Below are 25068 nucleotides of genomic sequence, written 5' to 3' on the forward strand. Positions count from 1 at the left end.
GAAGAGGGACGAAAAGCAGCTATCACGTTTATAAGTTTGCTCCCAGGTTGTTGGTTTGCGTCAGGCTGGAGACGTCTTACAGAGGTCCAAAAGTTTGAGAAGGCCCCGGGGGATGAGTCGCCAGTTGTCATTTGAAACCGTTTTGGAGCTGGCTGACTTGCTGGCCTGATGCAGGGAGCAAGGGCATTCGCTAGCTGCTCTAGGAATCGAACCTGCATGGGCAGAGGCAGTCTATCTCCTGTCACGTTAAGACAGTGATGGCGAACCTTTTAGAGACTGAGTGCCAGGAGCACAGCAAGGAGAAGTTGTGTCTGGGACGCGCGTGCGCCCTGTGCCCCTGCCATGCCGCTGTCCGCTCCCGTCCTGCCCTGGAGTGCCCCTGGAATGCCCTTGCCACAGCCCCACAGGCGCGTGCGCCCAGTGCGTTGCACACTCCTCGCCCCCTTGGCGCTATGCCCCTGCTGAGTGCCCAAACTGGGACAACAATGCATGTGCCCACAAAGAGGGCTCTGAGTGCCACCTCTGGCACGCGTGCCATAGGTTCACCACCTCGCTAGGACCTCCAGCTGTTGGAAGAGCATTGTGGATTAGGTGGATCTTGGCCTTACCCACTTATAAATGGAGCCTCAGTGTGTTCCTGCAGTCTATCTCCTGCACCAGCAGCTGAGGACAAGCAAGAAGATTGCCAAATGCATCCGGCTGGCAGGTTTTGGAAGAGGGTGCTCGACTAAATACCCTTTGTTTTGATCAGGCAACATGGTTTGGACGTTACGGTTTTCCTTGAGGTTTAGAAGAAGAATTTGGATTTATATTCCCCCCTTTCTCTCCTGTAAGGAGACTCAAAGGGGCTTACAGTCTCCTTTCCCTCCCTCCTGCCTCCCCCCCTCCGCACAGCAAACACTCTGTGAGGTGGATGGGGCTGAGAGAGCTCCAAAGAACTGTGACTAGCCCAAGGTCACCCAGCTGGCATGTGTTGGAGTGCACAAGCTAATCTGGTTCACCAGATAAGCTTGCACAGCTCAAGTGGCAGAGGGGGGAGTCAAACCCAGTTTCCCAGATTAGAGTGCACCTGCTGTTAACCAGCACACCACCCTGGCTTTAGGGACGTAACCTCCGTAGAGAGGCAGGGGATTTCTTCTTTCTCCAGGAAGCCCATAAAGACAGCATGAGGGCAACTGGTTGCGCAAGCTGGCAATAGATACATCAGATCTGTAGGGGCAGAACCTCCATGTTTAGAGGCAGTATATCTGCTGGGGCTCTACTAAGGGAAAGCCTTTGCCGCTTTCTTCCTTTTGAACAGTTGCTGTCTTCTGCCAGAAGGTGGCGTTGTGAGGCCGTCTAAGTCTTGGAATTGCTGCAAAGGGAATCTAGAAATGAAGTTTTTGAAGATTACTTTGTAGAGTGGCAATGAAAAGACCAGGTCCCTGCTCTAAAATGCAATGGTGTGTGTGTGGGGGGGGGGGGGGGCGACAGAATAAAAGGGCAAGAAAAGAGAGATTCCCGGATTCGATGCCTGGAATCTCTGGATGAAAAGGACCAGGAAGTTGGTGATGTAAATGACTTAGCAGCTGCCAGTCCGGGTAGTTGATGATGGCCACTAACCTGGATAGCTTTAAAAGGGGCTTGGACAGATTTATGGAGGAGAAGACGATCTACGGCTACCAATCTTGTTCCCCTTGAACTGAGATTGCAAAGGCCTTAGCAGACCAGGTGCTCAGGAGCAGCAGAAGGCCATTGCTTTCACATCCTGCACGTGAGCTCCCAAAGGCACCTGGTGGGCCACTGCGAGTAGCAGAGTGCTGGACTAGATGGACTCTGGTCTGATCCACCTGGCTTGTTCTTATGTTCTTATATAGTTAATACTGACTTTGATGACCAACGTGCTGATTCGGTGTACAGCAGCTTCCCGTCTTCAAAAAAGAACAAAGGCCATGTGTCAAAAGGGTTCCTTGAGACAAGGAGTATCTAGAACCATCTATTGATCTACCTGCATGCTTGATTTTTAAAAATACCAAAGGAACCAATTTTTTTCTTGTTTCATGTGGGGGGACACTTTGCATCTTTACAGGGCGGTCTAGTGTTCTTGTGGAACTCACTGCCCCAAGAAGACCTGTTCACTTCGATGGCCCTAAAGGTTGTGAGACAGATTCACAGAGGGCGACTCGATCTGCCATTATTCACCCTGCTGCACTCATTAAATGGAGCCTCCGTAGACACAGGAAATCTATCTCACAGTAGCGATCGTGAGCAGAAGGCAAATGGGGAGAGGGCTGTTAGTTTTGCAATCTGTTTATATGCTTCTCAGCCTGGCCTGCTATAGGACTATCACATTTTAATACAAAAAATCTTAGGATATTCCTGTGCTTCATTGAAAACATGTCCGATTTCAGAACAGAGATTAAACGGTTAACCCATTGGACGTCTCCCCCATTCGCTCCCCCCCCCCATGCAAACTATCTTGCATTCCATGAGAACTACGCAGCAGCCATTCCTGGTTAATAATATTTAACTTTCCCTGGCGTCACCTGGTCCTTCTTACCCCCGTCCAGGTTAGCAGCCGACGGCATCCCAAATTTGTAAGTTGCACTTGATGATACGTTAATGGGACGATCTGTCAGATGGCCGCTGGGCAGCTGAGACAGGTCTGTAGGCCTTGGGGAGGGGGCCGGGGGTCCTGTGGGCTGGGCTGTGGTCTCCCCCTTCTCTCCCCTGTTTCTCCACATCTGAATACCACCTCCCCCGCCCCCCATGCACTTCAAGAAACCACCAGCAACACAATTATGCCCAGGTGAAGACGCCAGATTTCCCCCACTAGAATCAGCGAAGCAGTTGCGTTTTCCCTGCTAACTGTCTTATCTTTGAGGTACGGTTGCCAGCTCTGGGGTGGGAAATACCTGTAGATTTTGGGGGGGTGGAGCTTGGGAGGGGGTTGAGGAGGGGGTCCTCAACAGGGCCCAATTCCATAGATTACTCCTCCCCTCCAAAGCCATCATTTTCTATAGGGGAACTGAGTTCTATTGTCCAGAATTCAGTAGTAATGCCAGGAAATCTCCAGGCCGCACCTGGGGATTGGCAAGCCTACTTTGAGGAAATCTAGGCCGTTGGTTTGCTGGACCTGTTTGCAACGGCTGCAGAGGAACCTCGAATGGTGGAAGCTCAGGTTACCAACCTCCAGCTGGTGGCTGGAGATCTGGGATTCAAGTTGGGGGGAGGGGGGTTGCTTGCAGACCTGATAAGCCCACCCAACAGGCTAGATCTGGCCCCCGGGCTGCATGATGAACACCCCCATGCTAGTGTTTCTCAAAAGAGTGCAAAGAGATTGCTCCAATAGCTACAGTTTGAGAAGGTCGGGAGAGAGAAGAGCCCCAAAGGACTTCCTTTGAAAGCGCCCTCATTGTAACCAGGGACATAAGAACATCAGAATTGCCTTGCTGGGTCAGATCAATTTCCACTTTGCCCAATATTGTATTTTCAGTAGTAACCGGGGGGGGGGGGGGGGGAAATGCACAAGCCTGGAGCCGCCTAGGTTTAGCCCACAGTATTAAGCTCTACTGCTGTTGCACATGGAGGTTCTACTTGGAACGCAAGAACTGCCCTGCTAGACCAGAACAAAGTGCACCTTGCTCTTCTTGTTGTTTCCTCCAAAGTGCTCAAAGCAACGTGCCCGGTTCCTCCCTTGCCAGTTTTTCTTTGCAACAACCCTGTGAGGTAGGCTAGACTGAGATGGGACAAGAGAGAGAAAGATAACGAGAGACAGCGAGTGCAGCTGGCTGAAGGACCTGGTGAATTTTGGGGGAATTCGAACTCCAGTCTCTGCCCCTTGCCTGCCCCTTTATCCGCTAGCTCACTACTTGCCTTTTTTCAACAGCCAGCCAGATGTATCCAAGGGAGCGTGCAAAAACAGAGCACGAAAGCATGGTTTCCTCTCCGTTTATATCATTTCAGCATGTGGCATTCAGAGGTATACTTCCTTTGCACATGGAGGATCCATTTAGGACCCACAACAGTCCTGTGCTCATTCGGTTTATATTAAGCCAACAGACTGGCAATTGACACTCGGGCCCTGCAAGGAATCAGGGAAGAGGGGCTTACAAATGCGCATCCCACCCCCCAATGACGCTGGCCCCCTTTATTGTCCTGGTGCTCTGCATGTCTCCAAGAGGCACATTCTTCCAGGATTCCTCCGATGAAAAGTGGCGATCCCTTTTAGATAATAAGGAAGGGGACGAGGGAAGGTAGACGCGGCTGATGTAAATCTCTTTGGCACGGGGAAGATTCCACTTAGCCGCCAGTCTCCCCCGAGCAGGAGTGTGAAAAGACTGCCTCGACAGCTCATTAGAACATGACCCCTCCCTCCCCAGATGTGTTTCACTCCTTTCTTTTCTTCTCCCCCCCCCCCCCACACACACACCCCTCCTTCAAGCTGATGGAAAACTCTCCCACAAAAGAAGTATTTATTTGCTGAGGTAGAGCCGAGGGAGAAAGGAGGCCGGGGAGCTTCGCAGAGCAGTCGGAGTGAAACACCCCTTCCAGAGAGGACCTGGCGAAGGGAGGCGGACCAGCAGATGTGGCTGCTCTCTGTTGCTCTGCAGAAGAACCACAGCTGGTAGGAAGTTGGCCTCTTGGTGGGATCTCTTCTGTCCTCTGCTCAAGAGGGGCCTGAGAAGTTCCCTGAACTCTTGGAGGATAATTGGCCCCCTTGGCATGTGGTGTGGAAGAGTCTTGGGGAGTCTGAAGTCCCCCCAAGTCTCTCCAGAAGAAGAATCTGTCCCTTGGTAAGGAAACAAGAAACGCTTGATGGACGGGACCCCTGAAATGGACCACTTTGGCAGGCTTCCGTGACCACAGGTAAAGGCGAAGCCCCCTAGCCCACCTGGGTCTCTCAGGGTTCCAGCGCTGCTGTCAGTTGGTTCCCTGAGTTTTTCTAGCTCCTCCTTTGTGCAAATTTGGAACCTGAGGTTCACAAATTTCTTTTGCAAGAAAGATTGAGCGTGAAAGGTCAGCCGGGCAGCTATTTGTGCTGACCAGCCCCACTTTGACGCACCTTCAGATTTCAATCTTCACAAGCCAGCCTGACAGAGGAGTCCTTCAATATGCCCATCGCCAATTGGACCCTCCAGAATTTGCTTGCGGTGATTGCCGGTTCTTCCGACCTGAAGTAGTTTGGGAATAAAGTTGTTCCGCCGAGCCAGGAAAAAAAGGCACTCACGACTTTCTCCCCAAACTTCGCCTTCTCTGGGTCGCTGTCTCGGGAGGGGCCGTGCCCTCTGGACTTTCCGCCGAGAAGATGTCCTCCAAAGTCAAAATGAGATACTGGAGCTGGTTCGTTTTGGCAACCCTGCTGTGCCAAGAGTTCTGCCGTTTCCGAGCCGCGGCCGCCAAGAAAGAGCGGAAGAAGGTGAAGGAACCCAACCAATATACAGAACCCTTCAACATGACGCTCTCCAACAGCGAAGAACTACATGGCCAGTCCAAGGTAGGTTTCAAAACAGATGTTCAGGAACATCTTTCAGGGATTGTAGGTATGCTGTCTGGTGGTGCCTAGGTGCCCCTTCCATTGTAACTCCTTGACAAGGAAGCTTGATTGGATCCCCATTTCACAGGTCGGGCAAACCAAGGAAGGGTGAGGCCCCTTCCGCACATGCAGAACGATGCACTTTCAATCCACTTTCAATGCACTTTGCAGCTGGGCTTTGCTGTGCGGAAGAGCAAAACCCACTTGCAAGCAATTGTGGAAGTGGATTGAAAGTGGATTATTCTGCATGTGCGGAAGGGGTCTGAAAACATCTTGCAAGCACATTAAGGCACGTTTGTTGGGCCGTGGGCTTATGGCAGGGTGTGCGTTGGTTGTATTAAAACTGTATTGTCGAGGGCTTTCGCAGCTGGAATCGACAGGTTGTTGTGGGTTTTCCAGGCTGTGTGACCTTGGTCTGGTATTTTTTGCTCTTAAGGTTTTGCTCCCATCTATGGCTGGCATCCTTACATGCATGCCATGGTAAGATGTGTACAACTGAGGGAAATGCCTCTGAAGATGCCTCTGAAGATGCCAGTTGTGGGCAAACGTTATAAGTAAAAAGTGCCAGACCACAGCCAGACTGCCTGGAAAACCCACAACACCCAACTGTATTAAAATTGCTCCATTTATGGAATTAATTGCTGTCAGAAGCGGCGGTGGCTGCCAATATATTTAAAGAGGGTTTAGAGACTGGTGGCTGTCGGCTATGATAGGTTAAGAGCGGCACCTCCATTTTCAGAGGCAGTCTATCAGATGGTGGAGGCAAATGTCAGGAGATGGGTATCTCCCTTACGGTCTGTTTATGGGTTTCTTGGCTGGCCAGAGGTAAAATTATGAATGCTGCGGAAACCAAGAAGGTTGCCTTCCGCTGTTGTGGTGATGACTATCTCTCCATCTGACCTGAAGGAATTAAGCAGATTTTGTCCGGTCAGTGCCTGGATCGGAAGTTTCCTGAGATCCCTATTTGATTATTTTTGCCTTTAAAAAAAAAATGTATCCAGTTTTGCTCCCTTATTGGCGCCCAAAGCGGCCTTTCGCAGTATTCTCCCCCTCCACCCAGTCCCCCATCCTGTCTTGTGAGGTAGGCTTAAGCTGAGAGATTGAAATGAGCTCAGGGTCGCTCGGTAGCGAGGATTTGAACTCGGTGTCTGAAGTCCCAGTCAGACCCTTAAACCGCCATGCCATTCGAGCTCTCAATCCCACGCTCAGCTGCCTTTGTACCCAAAGTTGGAATCACTCCCAGAGAAGCAGGTGGGCGACTTCCAGACAGATAAATGGCGACCGCTTCTTCATGTGGCGTGTAATGAAATTATGGAACTCACTGCCACAAGGTGGCCCGTAGTCTAAGCCTGATATCAAATGTGTGCAAAGCTGTGTGGATGAGTTCTTATGTTCATGCTTAAATATGTTTTAGACAAACAGAGGTGGGGGGCGGGAGAAACATGCCATCCCTTGTTTGCAGCCCTCCCAGAGGTATGGGATAGCTGCCGCTGGAAACCAAACTGTTGGGCTAGAGAGAAATCAGGGCTGTGAGCTTACAAGGTACTTGCGATCTCTCTGGGGCGAGGCTGCCTTTGAATGCAGTCGGCTGTTAGAAGGCCTTCTGCTTATGGAACTGACTGCCACAAGATGTGACGGTCTAGCTTAGACCTGATTTTGTGCAGGCAGAGGCATGAGAGTAAACAAAGATAGGATCTGAACTGTTGGTCTTCGCCAGAAAGAACGTGTTTAAGCATAAACCCCCAGTCCAGATTAGATAGACTATAGAAGATACTGTTTCTCTAACTAGGGAAGCCAGCCTCTACCTGAGACTTGGGCGGGGATTCCCGCCCACCCCAAAAATTACAGCTTTCTCCCGATAACAGAGAAAAAAATGGATGCTCTGGAAGGTGGGTTCTATGTTATTTTACCCCATTGAAATCCTCGACCTCAGAACCAGCGTGGTGTAGTGGTTAAGAGCAGGGGGGTTCTAATCTGGAGAACCGGGTTTGATTCCCTACTCCTCCACCTGAGTGGCAGAGGCTTACCTGGTGAACCAGATGAGTTTCCGCATACCTACATTCCTGCTGGGCAGGGACATAGGTAAGGGGGGAATTTCTCGGGTTCAAACCCCTCCCATTACATGTCCTGCTTGCTTGAAACAATGCATGGAATGGAACAGCTGGAAAGCCCTCAGTCACCGAACCCACCCCATAAAAAATCTATACCTATGTCACTGCTGCTGGGTGTCCTTGGGCTAGTAACAGTTCTCTCAGAACTCTCTCAGCCCCACCTGTCTGTTGTGGGGAGAGGAAGGGAAAGGAGCTTGTAAGCCACCTTGAGTTTCCTTACAGGAGAGAAAGAGGGAGGTATAAATCCAAACTCTTCTTCTTCCACCCCAAATCTCCCAAACCTGAATCTCACAGGCCTATACCTTCACCTCTCTCCATTCCCTGGGGGTGGCCAGGGAGGGGCCTGGACATCTGTTACTGATCAATACACTGATCAACACACAAGAGCTTGCAAAGGGGTGTCGGATGTGGTGTGAGAACAGTTCGGGGCTTGCCTGCCAACCTGGGGTGGGGGGGGGGGAGGGGAGGAAGCGGGGGAGTTTGATCAGGAATCCACATTCGCCAGGGGTGTGGCCAGAGATGGGAACCTTAATACCTGTGAAAGACACTCTGTTCCCATTAAGGTGTTGTAACCGCTTAGAAGTGCCTTTTTGTTTTAAGCCAAGGGTGTCTGCACAGGGCCTTAATAGCAAGTAATTACCTGGTGGTTAATTAGTTAATAGGAGCTAATTACCCCCAAGGGGGGGAAAGGAGATTTTTTTCTTCCCGGCAGACAACCGCAGAGGACAATGGTTTCTTTCTACCTGCGCAATTTTGGGGGCGTCTGTCATTTAGGCGGTTGAGTGGTGTTTTCCGACTCGGAATATTCCTGATCCCGTTGCCCGTCCCGGTATCGTCAGATTTGGGGGTCTACAGGAAGGGAAAGGATACGGGTGGTGATGGAAACGGGGTTCACGTCCCAGCTGAGCTATCACTTCAGTAAATTACTGGCCGTTGGAAAGTCAGCCGCCTATGGCCTCGGTATTCCCCATCTGTGAAATGGGAATAAAACAGATGAGCTTCAAATGGCCCATGGGAAGTTTATAGATCAGGATCGGTATGATGGACTTAAGGCACAGATGTCAAACTCGCGCCCCTCCAGATGTTAGGGACTACAGTTCCCATTATCCCCTGCCAGCATGATGCCAGACGTGTTTCTTCACTTCCTGCTGGGTGACCTGGGGCTAGTCACAGTTCTCTCAGAACTCTCTCAGCCCCACCTGCCTCAGAAGGTGTCTGTTGTGGGGAGAGGAAAGGAAAGGAGTTTGTAAACCCCTTTGAGCCTCTTTACAGGAAAGAAAGGTGGGGTATAAATCCAAACTCCTCCTCCTCCTCCAAGAAGTTGTGGGGCCCTGCCCTTGATAGTCCAGTAGGTCGGTAGCGATGTCTCCTGCAAGTGGACCACTTCTAAATCTGTTTATTTATTTGCTGACTTCATTTATACCCAGTGGCTTCCCCCTGACTCCTGTCCTCTGTTTTATCTTCACAACACCCGTGTAAGGTAAGCTAGCTGCAAGTAGGCGTTTGGCCCAAGATTGCCAGAGAGGAGATTCGAACCTGGCCCTCCCAGATCTTAGTCCCACACTCCAACCACTAAAGCATTGCCCCCAAGCAGAAGACAACAAAGGCGCTTTGGCTCCTTGCCCGCCCTGGTGGTGCAGACGTGGGTCTTGGGCCATACCCGACTTGGCCGCGAGTGCCGCTTGCGGCTGCCGGTGCCGGTTTCTGCCAAGATCAACAGAGAGGCTTCGCTGCTTATTCCTCGGATTGCTCGTGCATGCCGTAGTAATTAAATAATAATACCACAAGGGCAGAGCATTCATTTTAGCTGTCAATCACGGTGGCTGGCGGGGAAGGCGAGGAGCGGGCTGGCTGCTTCTCCAAGAGGGATTTAGAGCTGAAGGAAGGCACCGGCAACCCACGGAGAGGTCGCCAGCCCCGAAGAAGGAGAAGTTTGGATTTATATCCCCCCTTTCTCTCCTGTAAAGGGACTCAAAGGGGCTTACAATCTCCTTTCTCTTCCCTCCCCCCACAACAAACACCCTGTGAGGTGGGGGAGGCTGAGAGAGCTCCGAAGAGCTGTGATTAGCCCAAGGTCACCCAGCTGGCATGTTTTGGAGTGCACAAACTAATCTAGTTTACCAGATAAGCCTCCACAGCTCAAGTGGCAGAGCAGGGAATCAAACCTGGTTCTCCAGATTAGAGCGTGCCTGCTCTGAACCGCAACGCCACGCTGCCCAGTTGCTGGGCCTTGGAGATTGTAATGCTATGGAGATCACCCTCCAAAGTGGCAACCCCCTACAGTTTTCAAAACAAGAGACTAACAGAGATGGTTTGCCACTGCTGACCTCTGCACAGAAACCATAGACTTCCCTGCCGGTCTTGGATCCAAGGACTAACCCTGGTTAGTGTTCGACTTCTGATGGCATCGATCTATCCTGGGCCGTCCAGGTGAGAGCAGAGCCCACAAACCCATCCAGAAAGATCCCAGATGCTCCGGTGTGGTGCATGTAGAACCAGTGGTGGGCAGGGGGACTTATCACACTCCCCCCCCCTTCAGTTCTCCCCATAAGTAATTTCATAATAGCAATAACTGTCTCTTCCCTCTCTCCTTCTGGAATCTTGCTCTGGGTTGTATTTTTCCTCCTTCGTCGCTGTTAACGTCGGAGCATTGCTCGAGTTAATTCCTTAAATGGAGAGTGCGCGATGTGCTCCAGTGCGCTTTCTTCTTTCACGTCAGTCGTATCTTTTCCCCCATTCTACCTTGCACATTGTTGAGAAAGCACGGCAAAAAAAAAATCCGTTTCCCCAATCACAGTTTTCGATTACGTCATGATTCTTGGGGCTGGGTGTTTTTGCTGACGTGCTCATGCACTCCAGTGCGTTCATCGCAAATAGGATCCTGATAGAATGCATGGCTCCAAATTCATTAGCTCCACTTTGGAAGCCAGAGCAGATAACTTGAACCGCCAAAATCCAAGAAGAGGTTGGGAGGAGAGTTTAAGAGACGTTTCTGTTTGACCAACACGAACCCCAAATCTTCAACCCATCAGGTTGCGTGGTCAACAGAAAGTAGCCTTAAACAGGGGTCAAATGTCCCTGGGCTGTGGCCATTTAGTCACGTGGGGGGGACAGAAAATTGCCCCCATACCACTCCTCCTTCTCCCCAGGTCCATACACTGACTTCAAGACCAGGTGCAAAACAAAATGGTTTGGTCGTAGTGGGGGAGGGTGGCCGCCCATACCTGTGTGTGTGTGTGTGTGTGTGTGTGTGTGTGTGTGTGTGTGTGTGTGTGTGTAAAACTCAGATTTTGCACAGGGCTCCCTTTTTCCTAGATACGCCTCTGTCAGAGAGCACATAGGTTTGAATTCTTGCCGGCCAATTTGAATCATTTAACAGTTCCTTGAGGATTTAATCTACCCCTCCCTGCTTCCAAAGTTTGCTTCGACGCTTTACAGTTTGGGGTCTCGTGAAATAAACTGCCTGTTGGTCCCATTCCAGGGATGTCTGCTAGACGTAAGGGTGTACTCGACAGATATAACTTTGACACTAATTACTCAATTATCATGGAATGCACGAATACTCCTCGCGGATGGCTCAGGATCCACTTCCTCTGGCGTGAGAGGCAGACTGCTGGGTGTAATGCCGTAGAATCCACCCTGCAAAGGAGCCATTTTCTCCTGGGGATTTCTGATCTCTGTAATTTGGAGATCCCTTGTACTTCCAGCGTGGTGTAGCAGTTAAGAGCAGGTGCACTCTAATCTGGAGAACTGGGTTTGATTCCCGGCTCTGCCATGTGATCTGTGGAGGCTTATCTGGTGAACTAGATTAGCTTGTGCACTCTAACACATGCCAGCTGGGTGACCTTGGGCTAGTCACAGTTCTTGGGAGCTCTCTCAGCCCCACCCACCTCGCAGGGTGTTTGTTTTGCGGGGGTGGGAGGGAAAGGAGATTGCAAGCCCCTTTGAGTCTCCTTACATGAAAGAAAGGGGGATATAAATCCAAACTCCTCCTCCTCCTCCTCCTCCTCCTCCTCTTCTTCTTCTTCTTCTTCTTCTTCTTCTGTATCTCCATCCACCTGAAGGATGGGGGATAGATCTCCTTCTGAAAGTTAAATGGTGGGATAGATGCACCTTTCTTCGAGCGCATGTGTAAAGAAACACATGTGCATGTTCACTAAAGTGTTGTGAGATGTACGGTCCTTTCATACCAACAATTGCTGCCGCAATGAATTCTGAACTGTTGTTAACGCATTATAGCGCAATCCTTTTGTGGGGCGGGAAGTTAGTACGTCAAAGAACATGTTGGCTTCTACATCCATAAAGGACAAGCTGTTGCAGTTTAAGTGAATGTAACATCGGGGGTGGGGGCAACCCCCAAGTGGCCCCCGGAGATCTCCAGGAATCAGCGGAATAAACGTTTTACATAAATAAATAAACAACCTATGTGGTCTGACCATCTGCTATAATTCAAGGAGCTCTCCATACCCCACCTGGGGATTGGCAACCATAACTCCATGACATCACTAGCCCCGCCCCATGGGTTTCAGGGTCTGGAATGCTGAGGGTTTGGCCGCCTTCCAACTGAGTGTGCACAGGAAAGAGAGGCACCCAACCCACCGTTCCGAGATTTATCATCTGATCTCGGGGTTCAGGAGGAAGGGGTTGAAGCCTGCAGCATAAGAACTTCAGAAATGTGCGCCAGCGACGTTTGAGCCTGGCCTTCTTGAGAGGCAGACTTTGGGGACGGAGGAGGGAATGGCAAAGGACGGAGATCTGCAAGCAGGGATTGTCCCTGGTAAACAGTGGTGGGAGTGGGCACAGATGCTCAGGCAGCCACCGTCGCCGCAACATGTGTCACCAGCTGCAAATTGTTTGCATAGTTCCTTAATCTCAGACACGCCCTGCATTTCTGCCCAACTCTGCAGCCAAAAAAAGAGAGGCCGGGTCATGGGGATGTCTTTTCGGCCCTGGGAATCTGGCCCGTTGAAGACTCCGTAGAATAAAACAAGTCCAGAGAAGCAGGCGTAGCACGAACAAGAACTGGCACAGAGTGTGCATGTGTGTGTGTGTGCCTAGGTAGTTATTCTGGCCTCTGCGTTGAGGAGGTAATTCTCAAACTGCGCGCTGTGGTTCTGTGAGCCCAAAGCACCCAATGACATTGGAGGCTGCTTGCTGCCTCTCTGCAGGACTTCCTGTTCAAGCTGGCCCTTCTCTCCAGACGCTATTGCTGAGCTGGTACCTCTGCAGTGTGACTGATTTGGTTGGGATTGGATCCTCACTGGTAAAGTATAGGGTTGCCAGCACTCCCTCCACAAATGCCAGGTCAAGTTGAGGGCGGTGCCTAGGGGAGATGGCATTTGGAAAGGATGCGATTTCACTTCTGGGTGATGCTCTAGGAATTTAGCGTAATCTCTGTAGTAAAGACCTTAGAGGAAATTCCTAGAGCATCACTGGGGAGGTTGTTTTCCAGGTGTCGCGCCCCCCTCCTTAATTTTTTGAGGCTGGGATTTGGGGCTGAGGGTGAGGGTGGGATATCACCTCCCACAGACAGAAAATTGGAAAACCTAATAGGGCAGATTCCAAAATTCTCCTTCTCTCGATCTTTACTTTTGATATTCGAGTTGCTTCCAGCATAGAACTGATTCAATAGGAATCCCCTGTCATTCAATTGTTTATTTTCAGACTTGAGGGGAAAAGAACATTTGTTGTGATTAATGTTTTGGGGCTTTTAGTGTTGTTGAGCCTTTTTACCTATTCTATGGAGCAAGCATATGTTCGATGCAAAAAAAAAAAGGAAAAAAGATTGTATGCGTGCTGACATGAAGGTACTTTTTTGTGTAGTGTTTAAGCAACATGAGGCTTTGGGTGTGCACTTTGGTAAAACACTGCACAACCCTGTTTTATCAGTGTGAATGTGCCAACCAGTAGCATAAAGGAGCTATATGGGTGGGAGGGACCAGCATCAGTGGCAAACTGCACACGCTCCTATTCTGCTTTAAACAAATAGTTTAATAATTTCAGTTCCTGGTTAGATCAGAATTAAAGAGAGGTAGAGTTCAGGACAGAAAAGAATTCCGGAACAAGGGAAGAATGCAGTGTGGGCAATCAGCAGGATGAGCTATCCGCAGGGGAGGGTGCCCAATGCACCTCTGCGTGTTTCTTTGTTCATAGTTTCTTGCCATCAGGAAGCATTGCACGGAAGTGCAGTATGCCAAAATGCTGGAAGAGGGGTGAAAAAAATATATAAGATCCACATACGCCACATAGAAGGAGAAGCAATCTTCTTTTTAAACCTCCGAGACTGAGATAGAAGGGAGATTTTTCCTTTCTTTCATCTGGGCCCTATCACATCCCCTGGATTTTTTTCTGCTCCACTGTCCAAAGAAAAGTCATTGCCATCTAAGCCCATTCATTTCAGTGGATTACAGTGTAAATTTTGCTGGGGAGGGAAAGTTAACAAAGCCCTCCCCTGCATGAAGAGGAAGTGAGTTGGTCTTGAATAGCACAATCCACCAACAGGGTGGGGAAGACAGAAAGTTGGTTTTTGAAGCTGAAAGTAGGCACCTGTGAATCCTCTTACGTTACATCTGCCTTCACCCTTCCTATGCTACATCTGTCTTCACTGTTTCATACGCTCGCGTTTCACGAACTCATTGCCAAAATTTGAGCACCCCCATAACAGTACTCACAAATACCCACCCAAAAGTCTTTTCCGTCTTTTAAAATCCACCCAGAGCTTCAAGTACAAACATTCAGTTTTTGAAACTTCCCCGTAATTTTTTTTTTAATTTGCAAAGAAGAATGGGCATAGCGTGATGATAACCGGAATAATTTAAGCATGATTTTTAAAAAGAATACAACGGTACAATGTGCATATTCACATGCTGAGTTTCTTGTAATCTGACACCTGCATTTCTGAACTGAGCAGGGAATTCCCGCGGGCAAATCTGAAAACAATCTGGGTTAAAAAATGTTTTTAAAAAAATCTTAAATGCATCATCTCTTATTTCAGATCCAGAATTTATCTTTTATTTCAGATCCAGAATTTAGTAGGGAGCAGCAGTGGCGTAGTGGTTAAAACAGGTGCAATCTGGAGGAACCGGGTTTGATTCCCCGCTCTGCCGCTTGAGCTGTGGAGGCTTGTCTGAGGAATTCAGATTAGCCTGTGCACTCCAACACACGCCAGCTGGGTGACCTTGGGCTAGTCACAGTTCTTCGGAGCTTTCTCAGCCCCACCTACCTCACAGGGTGTTTGTTGTGAGGGGGGAAGGGCAAGGAGATTGTAAGCCCCTTTGAGTCTCTTTACAGGAGAGAAAGGGGGGATATAAATCCAACTCTTCTTCTTTTGCTCTTCTGGTTCATTAAACAACAAGGAATGTTGAATGTTGGAACTATTTTTTAAGTTACTTTGGAATGGGTGAAAGTCACGTTGCCCTCAAATGCTTCTTCTTCTCTCCGTAGATGCTTGAGTCTCCAGACCCTCGCACCACCGACCCACGTCGCACGTGGATTTCATTTGTACATCGTCCTGATGATGGCAACAACAAAAAGAAATGCAGAGGGAAAGATAAGAAATTAGTAGGTTGTTCCTAGAAGGGTGGTTGTTGACAGTGTTAAAGCAGCCAGTGCTTAATAGTCTGTCCCTCACTCTAGACATTTCATCCTGCTCTTTCCATTACTCCTGCTAACCTCTGCACCCATTCACTCCCCTTTTTCTGACAGTCCCCTTTCTCAGCATTCCATCCACCTCTGCTAACATTCCTTCTTATCCTCTCAACATTCCTTCTTATCCTCTCAACATTCCTTCTCATCCTCTCAACATTCCTTCTCATCCTCTCAACATTCCTTACCAGTCTCTCAACATTCCATCTCAACCTCCCAATGTTCCATCTCCCATCCCAACATTTTGTTACACCCTAGCACAGGATACCTTGACATGGTACCCACAGGCACTTCCCCAGGCTCCTGCTATGTGCTGCAGGAAGTTAGGAAACGTCCTAGATGAAGGCAGGACCAGTGATTGGCTGTCTTCATCAAACAGAGGGGCTTTCCATCTTGGTTTTCTTCTCTCTGTGTCTGTGTGTGTGTGGTGTAGTGTAGTGTAGTGGTTAAAAGCAGGTGCATTCTAATTTGGAGAACCGGGTTTGATTCCTTGCTCTGCCACTTGAGCTGTGGAGGCTTATCTGGGGAACCAGATTAGCTTGTGCACTCCAAAACATGCCAGCTGGGTGACCTTGGGCTAGTCACAGTTCTTTGGAGCTCTCTCAGCCCCACCCACCTCAAAGGGTGTTTATTGTGAGGGGGGAAGGGAAAGGAGATTGTGAGCCCCTTTGAGTGTACTTACAGGAAAGAAAGGGGGGGGCTTATAAATCCAAACTTTTCTTCTTCTAAATGGGGCCTTCAGGATGATCATGTGTTTTCTTATTTCTTAGGCCAGGTTCAGAGCAAGGCCAGATTTATATGCCTGTCATTGTTTTATCTTTATCCTTTCTTTTTCGTAGCGTGGTCTTGTTGGTCCCCCAGGCCCCCCAGGGCCACCTGGTCCTCCCGGTGCTGAAGTCACCCAGGAAGTCTTGCTGCAGGAGTTCAAGGAGATGTTGAAAGGTAAGATCCATCAAATACTTCTGGTGAGAGAGGAGGAAGTCAGAGGTGTGTGACGCTGGCTAGCAGCTTATGATTGGCTAGCCACTTTATATGAAAAAGTTTCTGAATGTGGAACTGGTGTACTCGAGCAGCAAAAACAATTTGACATTTCAGCAGTGGCACCCCTAAGGCACATGCAAAATAACCCACTTTCAATCCACATTCATAATTGTTTGCAAGTGGGTTTGGCTATTCCGCACAGCTGCAAAGTGCACTGAAAGTGCATTATTCTGCATGTGTGGAAGGAACCTAAATATTTACAACTGTCCCTCTACACTAGATTTTACCTAGTCCTTCCCACTGGGGTGGATCCAGGGGTATCAGAATGGTGAAGGACAGCTGTTGCCTTCATACACACCTTGTGAGGTTTCCAGGTGGGTTCCCAACACAGCCTCTGCAAAAGTAGAGCCTGGATTTTGAGAAGGCTGCAATGTCTTTTATGGGTGACGCTCTAGGCTGCCTCTCCTGATCATTGTGATCTTTAGCATAGAGAGCAGAGGAGATTCCTAGAACGTAAGGGTCAGTGCAGAGTACAGTATGACCTCTGGCTTTCTTTCCTTGCAGAAGCGACCGAACGACGGGCGGCTCCAGCTTTGCCCGCTCCTCCCAGTGATGTGCCTCCGCTTCTGTTGTCCCTGGAGGAACTGTCCCCCTACAAGCGAGTGGAGGAAGCTTTCCACTGTAAACTGAAAGGGCAGATCGTTGTGGACAAGAAAACCTTGATGGAACTCCAGAACTTTCAGATGGTGAGGAAATATTAATGAACTGGCAGTAGAGCCCGTTTTTGTGAAGAAATATAACAGGCTCTAGCAAGTCGGGGACCTGCAAGAAAATTGTGGAGGCGGGACATTACCCCCCCGTCCTCTTTCTTTCTTCTGTGCTCTCCCTGGAGCCAGCGTGGTGTAGTGGTTAAGAGCAGGTGGATTCTAATCGGGAGAATAGGGTTTGATTCCCCACTCCTCCGCCTGAGTGGCAGAGGCTTATCTGGTGAACCAGATGTGTTTCCGCACTCCTACATTCCTGCTGGGTGGCCTTGGGCTAGTCACAGCTCTCTCTGAATTCTCTCAGCCCCACCTACCTCGCAGGGTTTTTGTGATGATAAAATAGAGGGAGAACCACACAAGCCACTGTGAACTCTGTGGAGGAAGGTCGTGGAAAACCTGTGGTTTCCCCATCACCCACAGAAACCTCTACAAGCCTCCCACCAAGGCTGTGTGTTTTTGTGTCTCTGAATTGTTAGTCTTAGAAATGTAGAATGAAATTAAGGAAAATAACAGGGATATTTTTAAAAGATCGGGAGCTTTGGCACCCTAATAATTAACTTCTTTCTCATGTAAGGAATGGTTTTAATTACCCCTTTATCCTGGCCTTCTAAAATTGGCCACTATACTCTGTCATCATGACTAAGGGAGATTTTCACGATCCCTTAAGTGTGATGAGGACAGTGGTCATCTTCAAAAATGCACCAGTGAGACCAGTGGTGGGATCCAAAAATTTTAGTAACAGGTCCCCATGGTGGTAGGATTCAAACTGTGGCGTAGCGCCAATTGGGCTGGGCGGGGCACGACGGGGGCGTGGCTGGGCATTCCGGGGGCGGGGCATTCCTGGGCGGGGCTGTGGCAAGGACGCAGCTGCTGCGCCGGTCCTTGGGCGGGAAACGAATGCACGCAGGCGCAGGCTGCCACGCACGCCGGTGCACCTCCTGCTAGACTGCTTCAAGTTCTGCGCGCTACTGCTGAAAGGAGGGGCGCAACTAAGGCAAAAATCACGTGGCAAAATCACCAATTAGTCACCCCCTCTCGGCACACACAAATAATTAGTAACCTACTCTCGGGAACCTGTGAGAACCTGCTGGATCCCACCTCTGAGTGAGACTCTCTTAGCAAGTCCCGTGGCTGAAGCTGGGGGAAAATTCCCCTTCTGCAGGAAGCAGTTGCTACTGATTTTATTTTAAAAGGGACAGTACTAGATATTTTCATATTTAAAAAATGAGGAAGGAAGCAGCGTGGGAAGGAAGGGAAAGGGGTGGAGCGAAAGGTTCTTGCTAGTCTATGACTTGTTCTTGAGAGAGGTGCCAGGTGAAAGAGAAACCCCGTGAGGCGATAACTGAAGCACGCACGTTTTTGTGAGGCTGACGAGTTGGTGAAGGAGTGTGCATAATGTCTGGGACTAGTGCTTTTATACCTGCCACCCCATCAAAATGTGTTAATTCAGTACACACAGAGGTTGCGTGTCAGGGTGAGACAGAGACAACTGCTGTCGCTTTCCCCCCTTTAGTGGGGTGGGGGGCTCTGAGGGGATAAGAGCTGCAAAATGGTCTTTATGCCCCCACCCCACCCCAACTCCCGTCAATATCTGCTCAGTACAGACAAAGCTCGTTTTCATACTCTTGAGCACAGGTGTCAAACTCATGGCCCTCCAGATGTTATAGACTACAGTTCCCATCATCCCCTGCCAGCACGATGCTGGCAGGGGATGATGGGAACTGTAGTCCATAACATCTGGAGGGCCGTGAGTTTGACACCTATGCTCTTGAGGAAACACAAACATTAAGGCATCATATAGTTTACACTTGCAGCTTCTCAGGTGATATTTTGTTGATAACGTATCACAGAAGAAGAGTTTGGATTTATATCCCCCCCTTTCTCTCCTGTAATTGACTTACAATCTCCTTTCCCTTCCCACCCCCCCGTGAGGTGGGTGGGGCTGAGAGAGCTCCGAAGAACTGTGACTAGCCCAAGGTCACCCAGCTGGTGTGTGTGGGAGTGCACAAGCTAATCTGGTTCCCCAGACAAGCCTCCACAGCTCAAGTGGCAGAGCGGGGAATCAAACCCAGTTCTCCAGATTAGAGTGCACATGCTCTTAACCACTGCACCACACTGGCTCTCAGGACAATCATGTGAGTTTGCCCAGAATATACTGAAAAATTGTGGTCAGAAAGTCTGAGTTGCTGAAGTATTCCCAGAATTTTCCCATTGTATTTATATCCTGCTTTTGTCCCTAATGAAGACTCAAAGTGGTTTACATCATTCTTCTCTCCTCTGTTTTATCCTCACAACACCCCTGCGAGGTAGGCTGCCCTCACAACAACCCTGCGAGGGTATGTCAGTGGCCCCAAATCACCAAGACACAAGTGGGAATCTGAACCTGGGTCTTTCTGACCCTCGTCTGACATTCTAACCGTGTTCAGAAAAGACGAATGTTTTGTTTTGAAAACCTGCCTCTGAAACCTTTTGGCCTAGCTGTGTCTGGAAGCCTCAGGCCTCCCACAATGCATTGCGCAAGTTGTGGGCAGGCACACCTTGCTTAGTGGCTCTTTGTGGCGTAGGCCAGGGCAGGGTACCCCCCCCCCCCCGAGAGATAATTCTGGTGCCGCTCTAATTGGCCCTGCGAAGGAGACTCGAGACATCTTAATAGCCATCAGTGGACGGGACGGGGCTTTAGCGAAGGAGTCAGTTCCTTTTTAATTATGCTTGTCGGATTCCCGGTGCCTTCCCATGCCAACGGGCACATTTGTGCCAGCTTTATGTGGGGCTCGTCTGGAGCTCGGGCTGTGGCAACGTGAAGCAGTGTCTCGGGCGCAGTCGCGGGCGTCGAAAACCTGGTGAGGGAGGACTACCCAAGGGTGACGAAAGGAAAAACAGGCCCCCTGTCACTGCGGCGTTTCAACACCCTCCTCTTTGGGTGCGTCCATGCAGCCCGCTTCGTGCAGGACCAGACGAGCTCGACATTTACCTGGATTATCTCTTCTGTCATGAGCGCGTCTCGCTGCTCCCTGCAGGAGATGGTTCTTGGGAGAGGGGACGAAAGCTAGCGACCCTCGGTTTTTCTTCTTTGCACTCCATGCTAGCAAGCTATAGAATCATAGAGTTGGAAGAGACCCCCCGGGCCATCAAGTCCAACCTCCTGCAATGCAGGAACACACAATCAAAGCACTCCCGACATATGTTCATCCAGCCTCTGTTTAAAAACCTCCAAAGAAGGAGACTCCACCACACTCTGAGGTGGTGAATTCCACTGCCGAACAGCCCTGACGGTCTAAAAGTTCTTCCTAATGTTTAGGTGGAATCTCTTTCCCTTCACCTTGAAACCATTACTACTGGTCCTAGTCTCTGAGTCAGCAGAAAACAAGATTGCTCCCTCTTCGACGTGGCATCCCTTCAAATATTTAAACATAGCTATCACGTCCCCCTTTAGCTTTCACTTCTCCAGACTAAACCTCCCCAGCTCCCTAAGCCTCTCTTCGTAGGGCAGGGACTACAGACCTTTGACCATTTTGGTTGCCTTCCTCTGGACCCGTTCCAGCTTGTCAATATCCTTCTTGAATTGCGGTTCCCAGAACTGAACACAGTACTCCAGGTGAGGTCTGACCAATGCAGAGTAGAGTGATGCAATTACTTCCCTCGATCTAGAGACACTATACTCTTATTGATGCCAAGCTCATTCCTGTGTGGTTTTTCTCCAGATTTGTGTGATGGAAGCAATACTGATGGGTTGTATGAAGGCTAAGACTTACCAAGTGCTTTAGAAAGAGTAAGGCCCTTGAAGATCACTTTGCTCGGCAAATGACAGTCCCTGGCCCAAAAGATACACAGCCTGCCTCAACCTGGTGATATGCTCTATCTAGTGCAGGGGTAGGGAACCTTTAACACTCAAAGAGCCATTTGGACCTGTTTTCCACAAGAAAAGAAAACACTTGGAGCCGCAAATAATTTTTGACATTTAAAATAAAGATAGCACTATATATATAGAGGGTTTTTTTACCTTTTACTCCGCTCATTCTGAGAAGCGCATGGATGCGCCTGCCATGCTGCCTGCAGGGCGGGCAAGGATGAAGCCGGCGGCTTGGCCTCACCGGCCGCTGGCAAAGCACCCGCCCCGCTCCAATGGAGCAGGCGAGAGGGGAAGCCCGCGGCACGGCCCAGCCGACCGTGGGCAGTTGGTGCGCCCGCCCTGCTGCCTGCAGGGCGGGCAAGGATGGGGCTGGAGGCTAGGCTCCATTTCTTCTGGAGCCACAGTGCAAGGGCAGAAGAGCCGCATGCGGCTCTTGAGCCGCAGGTTCCCTACCCCTGATCTAGTGAGACTTGGGATCACAGGCTGTTGTGCCAGGTGTACAATTGAGGTTTTTTCCCACCTTATTTTATTTATTTATTTATTAATCTTGATAGACCGCCCAACCCCCGAAGGGCTCTGGGCAGTGTACAATGAGACATAAAACAAATACAATATAAGATCTCATAAATACAATATAACAATAAAACATTAAAATTCATTAAAATACATTATAGCAGCAATTCCAAAAATTACAGATAAAAATACATGCACAGATGCATGCACAGATGGCGCCCAACCCTTGGCTTCCCCCCCTCTCATCTTCTTCTACCCTCTTTCCCTTAGCAGTACACAGGTGTGGAACGAGGTGGGTAGGAGAGGCGGGCGCCCCAGGTGCCACTCACATGGGTCACACGGGGGCGCATTTGGCCTCCCGCCACTCCCTCCCCCCCAGTGAGGAGTGGGGCAGCTGCCACCATGATGCAGCTTGTCCCAGGCCAGAGGGTGAAAGTGGTGGAGGGCACCCAGGTGAGTGGGCAAGCCACCTCTTTGCAAAGTGGCCAGCCCGAGCACAGTGTCGTCTTGCCCCAAGAAGCCGCACTGCAACTATAGGGTCAGTGAGGGAGCAGGCCTTCTGACCCATGGCACCCTGAACTGCCCACCCAGCCTGCTGTGGGAGTGGTCTGTCTGCCTGCCTCTGATGCTGCTCACCCATCCCCTCCTGCCCATTTCTGATGCTGCATGCCCGCCACTGGTGCTGTCCCGTCCCTCTCTTGCCCGTTTCTGCTGCTGCTTGCCTGCCCGCCTGTTCACCCATTGCCCCCTTGACCACTTCTGCTGCTGCTGCTGTTGCCTGCCCACCTCTTCCTCCCTCCCTCCCTCCCTCCCTCCCTCCCTCCCAATGGAATCTAATGCCTTAGAGTCTACCATAGAGTCCACCTCCCAAAGCATCCATTTCCCCCAAGTGAACTGATCTCTATCCCCTGGAGATCAATTATAGTAGCAGGAGATCTCTAGCCCCCTCTTTGAGATTGGCCACTCTAAAGGGGGCGCCAGGTGTGTTCCCCTCCACTCTATGGCAGACGGAGTGGGGTATACAGAGCCACGGAGGAAGGAGAGAACAGGAGAAATGGCTGCAACAGAGCTACAGGTTGATACGACGGCTCAGTTTGGAGAAGACACTTTGTCAAAGGGAGCTGAGAACAGCTGTAAACCGGGTTTTCTCCCACCTCCGTGTACAGTGGCAATTACGTCGGCTTTGCAATCTCCCAGGCTTAGCAATAGCAGAAGGTATCCTTCAGAGAGCTAATTGGGGAAGGGCTTACCCGACCGGCGCACCACGCCCTGCGCTACTTTCCTGGAGGTTCTGCATTGTCTCTTTCTTTCCGCGTGCGTGTGGGAGAGAGAGATACCGAGAAAGCCGCAGAGTGAGACGTGAAGAAACAGGAATGTTTTATCAAGTGGTAATTTTCTGGTGCCGGAAAATTGCCTTTCCATTTCGACTCGGCGGTTTCGAGGGAATTAAGGCACCGCCTCCGTTTAGTTTAATTGCTTTTAATGAAGTGGGCCAAACGGAGCTGCCAAATGGGTCTGGCAGCTTCCCCCGATACTGGGAGTAAACTGGGAAGGGGGAGATGGGAACACACTGGGGGCACCAAGAAAGCAAAGGCCAAGTTACCCAACTGATGTTGTCAACTGCGAGTTGGAAAATTCCTAGACATTCGGAAGTGGAGGCTTGGAAGAAGAAGAAAAAGGAGTTTGGATTTATACCCCACCTTTCTCTCCTGTAAGGACACTCAAAGGGGCTTACACTCTCCTTTCCCTCCCCCACAACAAACACCCTGTGAGGTGCGTGGGGCTGAGAGAGCTCCAAAGAACTGTGACTAGCCCAAGGTCACCCAGCTGGCATGTGCTGGAGTGCACAAGCTAATCTGGTTCACCAGATAAAGTCTCCACAGCTCAAGTGGCAGAGCGGGAAATCAAACCCGGTTCTCCAGATTAGAGTGCTCCTGCTCTTAACCACTATACCACGCTGGCTTAAGACAGTATTATTCTGAAATGAGTACAATGAAAATTACAGAAGGGTTATTGAAGAGACTATAGTGCCGTGGTGGCGAACCTTTTGCACTCCAGATGTTATGGACTACAATTCCCATCAGCCCCTGCCAGCATGGCCAATGCCATGCTGGCAGGAGCTGATGGGAATTGTAGTCCATAACATCTGGAGTGCCAAAGGTGCGCCACCACTGCTATAGTGTGTTGTGAAAGCCTCCCTGCAGAAATTCGCCAGGCGCCAACACTTTATGAATTTCGGCGCCTGGTTAACACCTTCCTTTTTGACCAGGCCTCCAATGTGTGACCCCCACCCCCACCCCACCCCAGGGTCCCCCACATCAATGCCAGCTGAAAGGTGTGGGGCAGGTGGGGTGGGGATTTTTAATGATGTTTTTATTGACTGTTTTAAAAGGATGTTTTTATGGTGTTTTTCAGTGTTTATGTTTTATGTTTTTAGGTTTGTATGTTTTAACGGGGCTTTTAACCCTGTTATGAAAGCCACCCTGGGACTTTGGTGTTAAGAAAGGCCTATGGCAGTGTCAAAAATATTATACACCCTAGCCGGAATTCCCCTAGATTTTGAGGCCCGCAGCTTCAACCTGCCAAGCCTATGGGTCAATTTGGCACTGCCATTGGAGCATTGGAAAAAGCTTCTGAATTTGTTGTGGGTTTTCTGGGCTGTGTGGCCGTGGTCTGGTCAATCTTGTTCCTAACATTTTGCCTGCATCTGAGGCTGGCATCTTCAGAGGTGTATCACAGAGAGAAGTCTGTTACACACTGTGTCCAGCCCAGTAACAGACTTCTCTCTGTGATACACCTCTGAAGATGCCAGCCGCAGATGCAGGTGAAACGTTAGGAACAAGATCCACCAGACCACGGCCACACAGCCGGGAAAGCCCACAACAACCAGTTGAGTCCCGGCCGTGAAAGCCTTCGACAATGCTTCTAAATTCTGATGCGGCAAAGCTAGACCCTCCTCGGTCCGACCTTGGCGTGCTGGAGCGAATTTTCTCTTTCTCCCCGACTCGAGCCAAACCGACTCCATGGGCGCCAAAGCCAATAAGAATCATGCCGCCCTGAGTTTATTTTAGCTTTATTCCACTAATCTCCCACAAGCTTTGTGACGGAAGACGTCGCCCTCAGATGGGTGTTGCTAAAACCAGGGGCTTTGGGCCTGCGAGCTTGGCCTTATAAAATTAAGGCACAAAAGGCAGAGGAGGGGAAATACCGCAGGAGGGATTATTAGCTGTTTGCAAAATTCCTCGTTGAGAAATGTCAGCGGTCTTCTCGAGACTCTGAGGTTGAAGTCAGGGGTCAGCCGAGTTGGGTTCCAACTCTGGATTGGGAAATTTCTGGAGATTTGGAGGCGTGTGGGGCTGAGAACCGAAGGGACATCAGCCCCTTTATGTACAAATCCCCTAAAACATTTCTGGTTGGTTGGCAGAAAAAGAGCATTCCCAGCACCTGATCTCCCCCAGTTCTACAGTGTGGTGTAGTAGGTCGAATGTTAAAGAAGGATCTGGCCAATTCTAGTTCGAATCCTCACCCTGCCCTGGAAGCTCGCTGGGTGACCTTCGGCCAATCACATTCAGCCTAACCTACCTTGCAGGATTGTTGTGAGAATAAAATGGAGGAGGGGAGAATGATGTAAGAACATAAGAACTAGCCTGCTGGATCAGACCAGAGTCCATCTAGTTCAGCACTCTGCTA

General features: G+C 49.9%; 1 protein-coding gene across 2 annotated transcripts in view; it reads left to right on the plus strand.

Moving 5' to 3' along the window:
- Positions 1-4236: 4236 nt before the first annotated feature.
- The window catches only part of C1QTNF12 (C1q and TNF related 12), a 28744-nt gene continuing 7912 nt past the window's right edge, over positions 4237-25068 (plus strand). Inside the window, exons 1-4 of one of the 2 annotated variants that reach the window (XM_048518527.1) lie at positions 4237-5476; positions 15070-15186; positions 16110-16212; positions 16816-16997. In XM_048518527.1, the coding sequence (XP_048374484.1) occupies positions 5288-5476; positions 15070-15186; positions 16110-16212; positions 16816-16997 (591 nt within the window). In that variant the 5' untranslated portion in view covers positions 4237-5287. Of the gene's footprint in view, positions 5477-7368; positions 7405-15069; positions 15187-16109; positions 16213-16815; positions 16998-25068 lie in introns of those variants that run through there. The other variant, XM_048518529.1, reaches the window with a different exon arrangement.

This window comes from Sphaerodactylus townsendi, linkage group LG16 (assembly GCF_021028975.2).
Source record: "Sphaerodactylus townsendi isolate TG3544 linkage group LG16, MPM_Stown_v2.3, whole genome shotgun sequence".
NCBI lineage: Eukaryota > Metazoa > Chordata > Lepidosauria > Squamata > Sphaerodactylidae > Sphaerodactylus > Sphaerodactylus townsendi.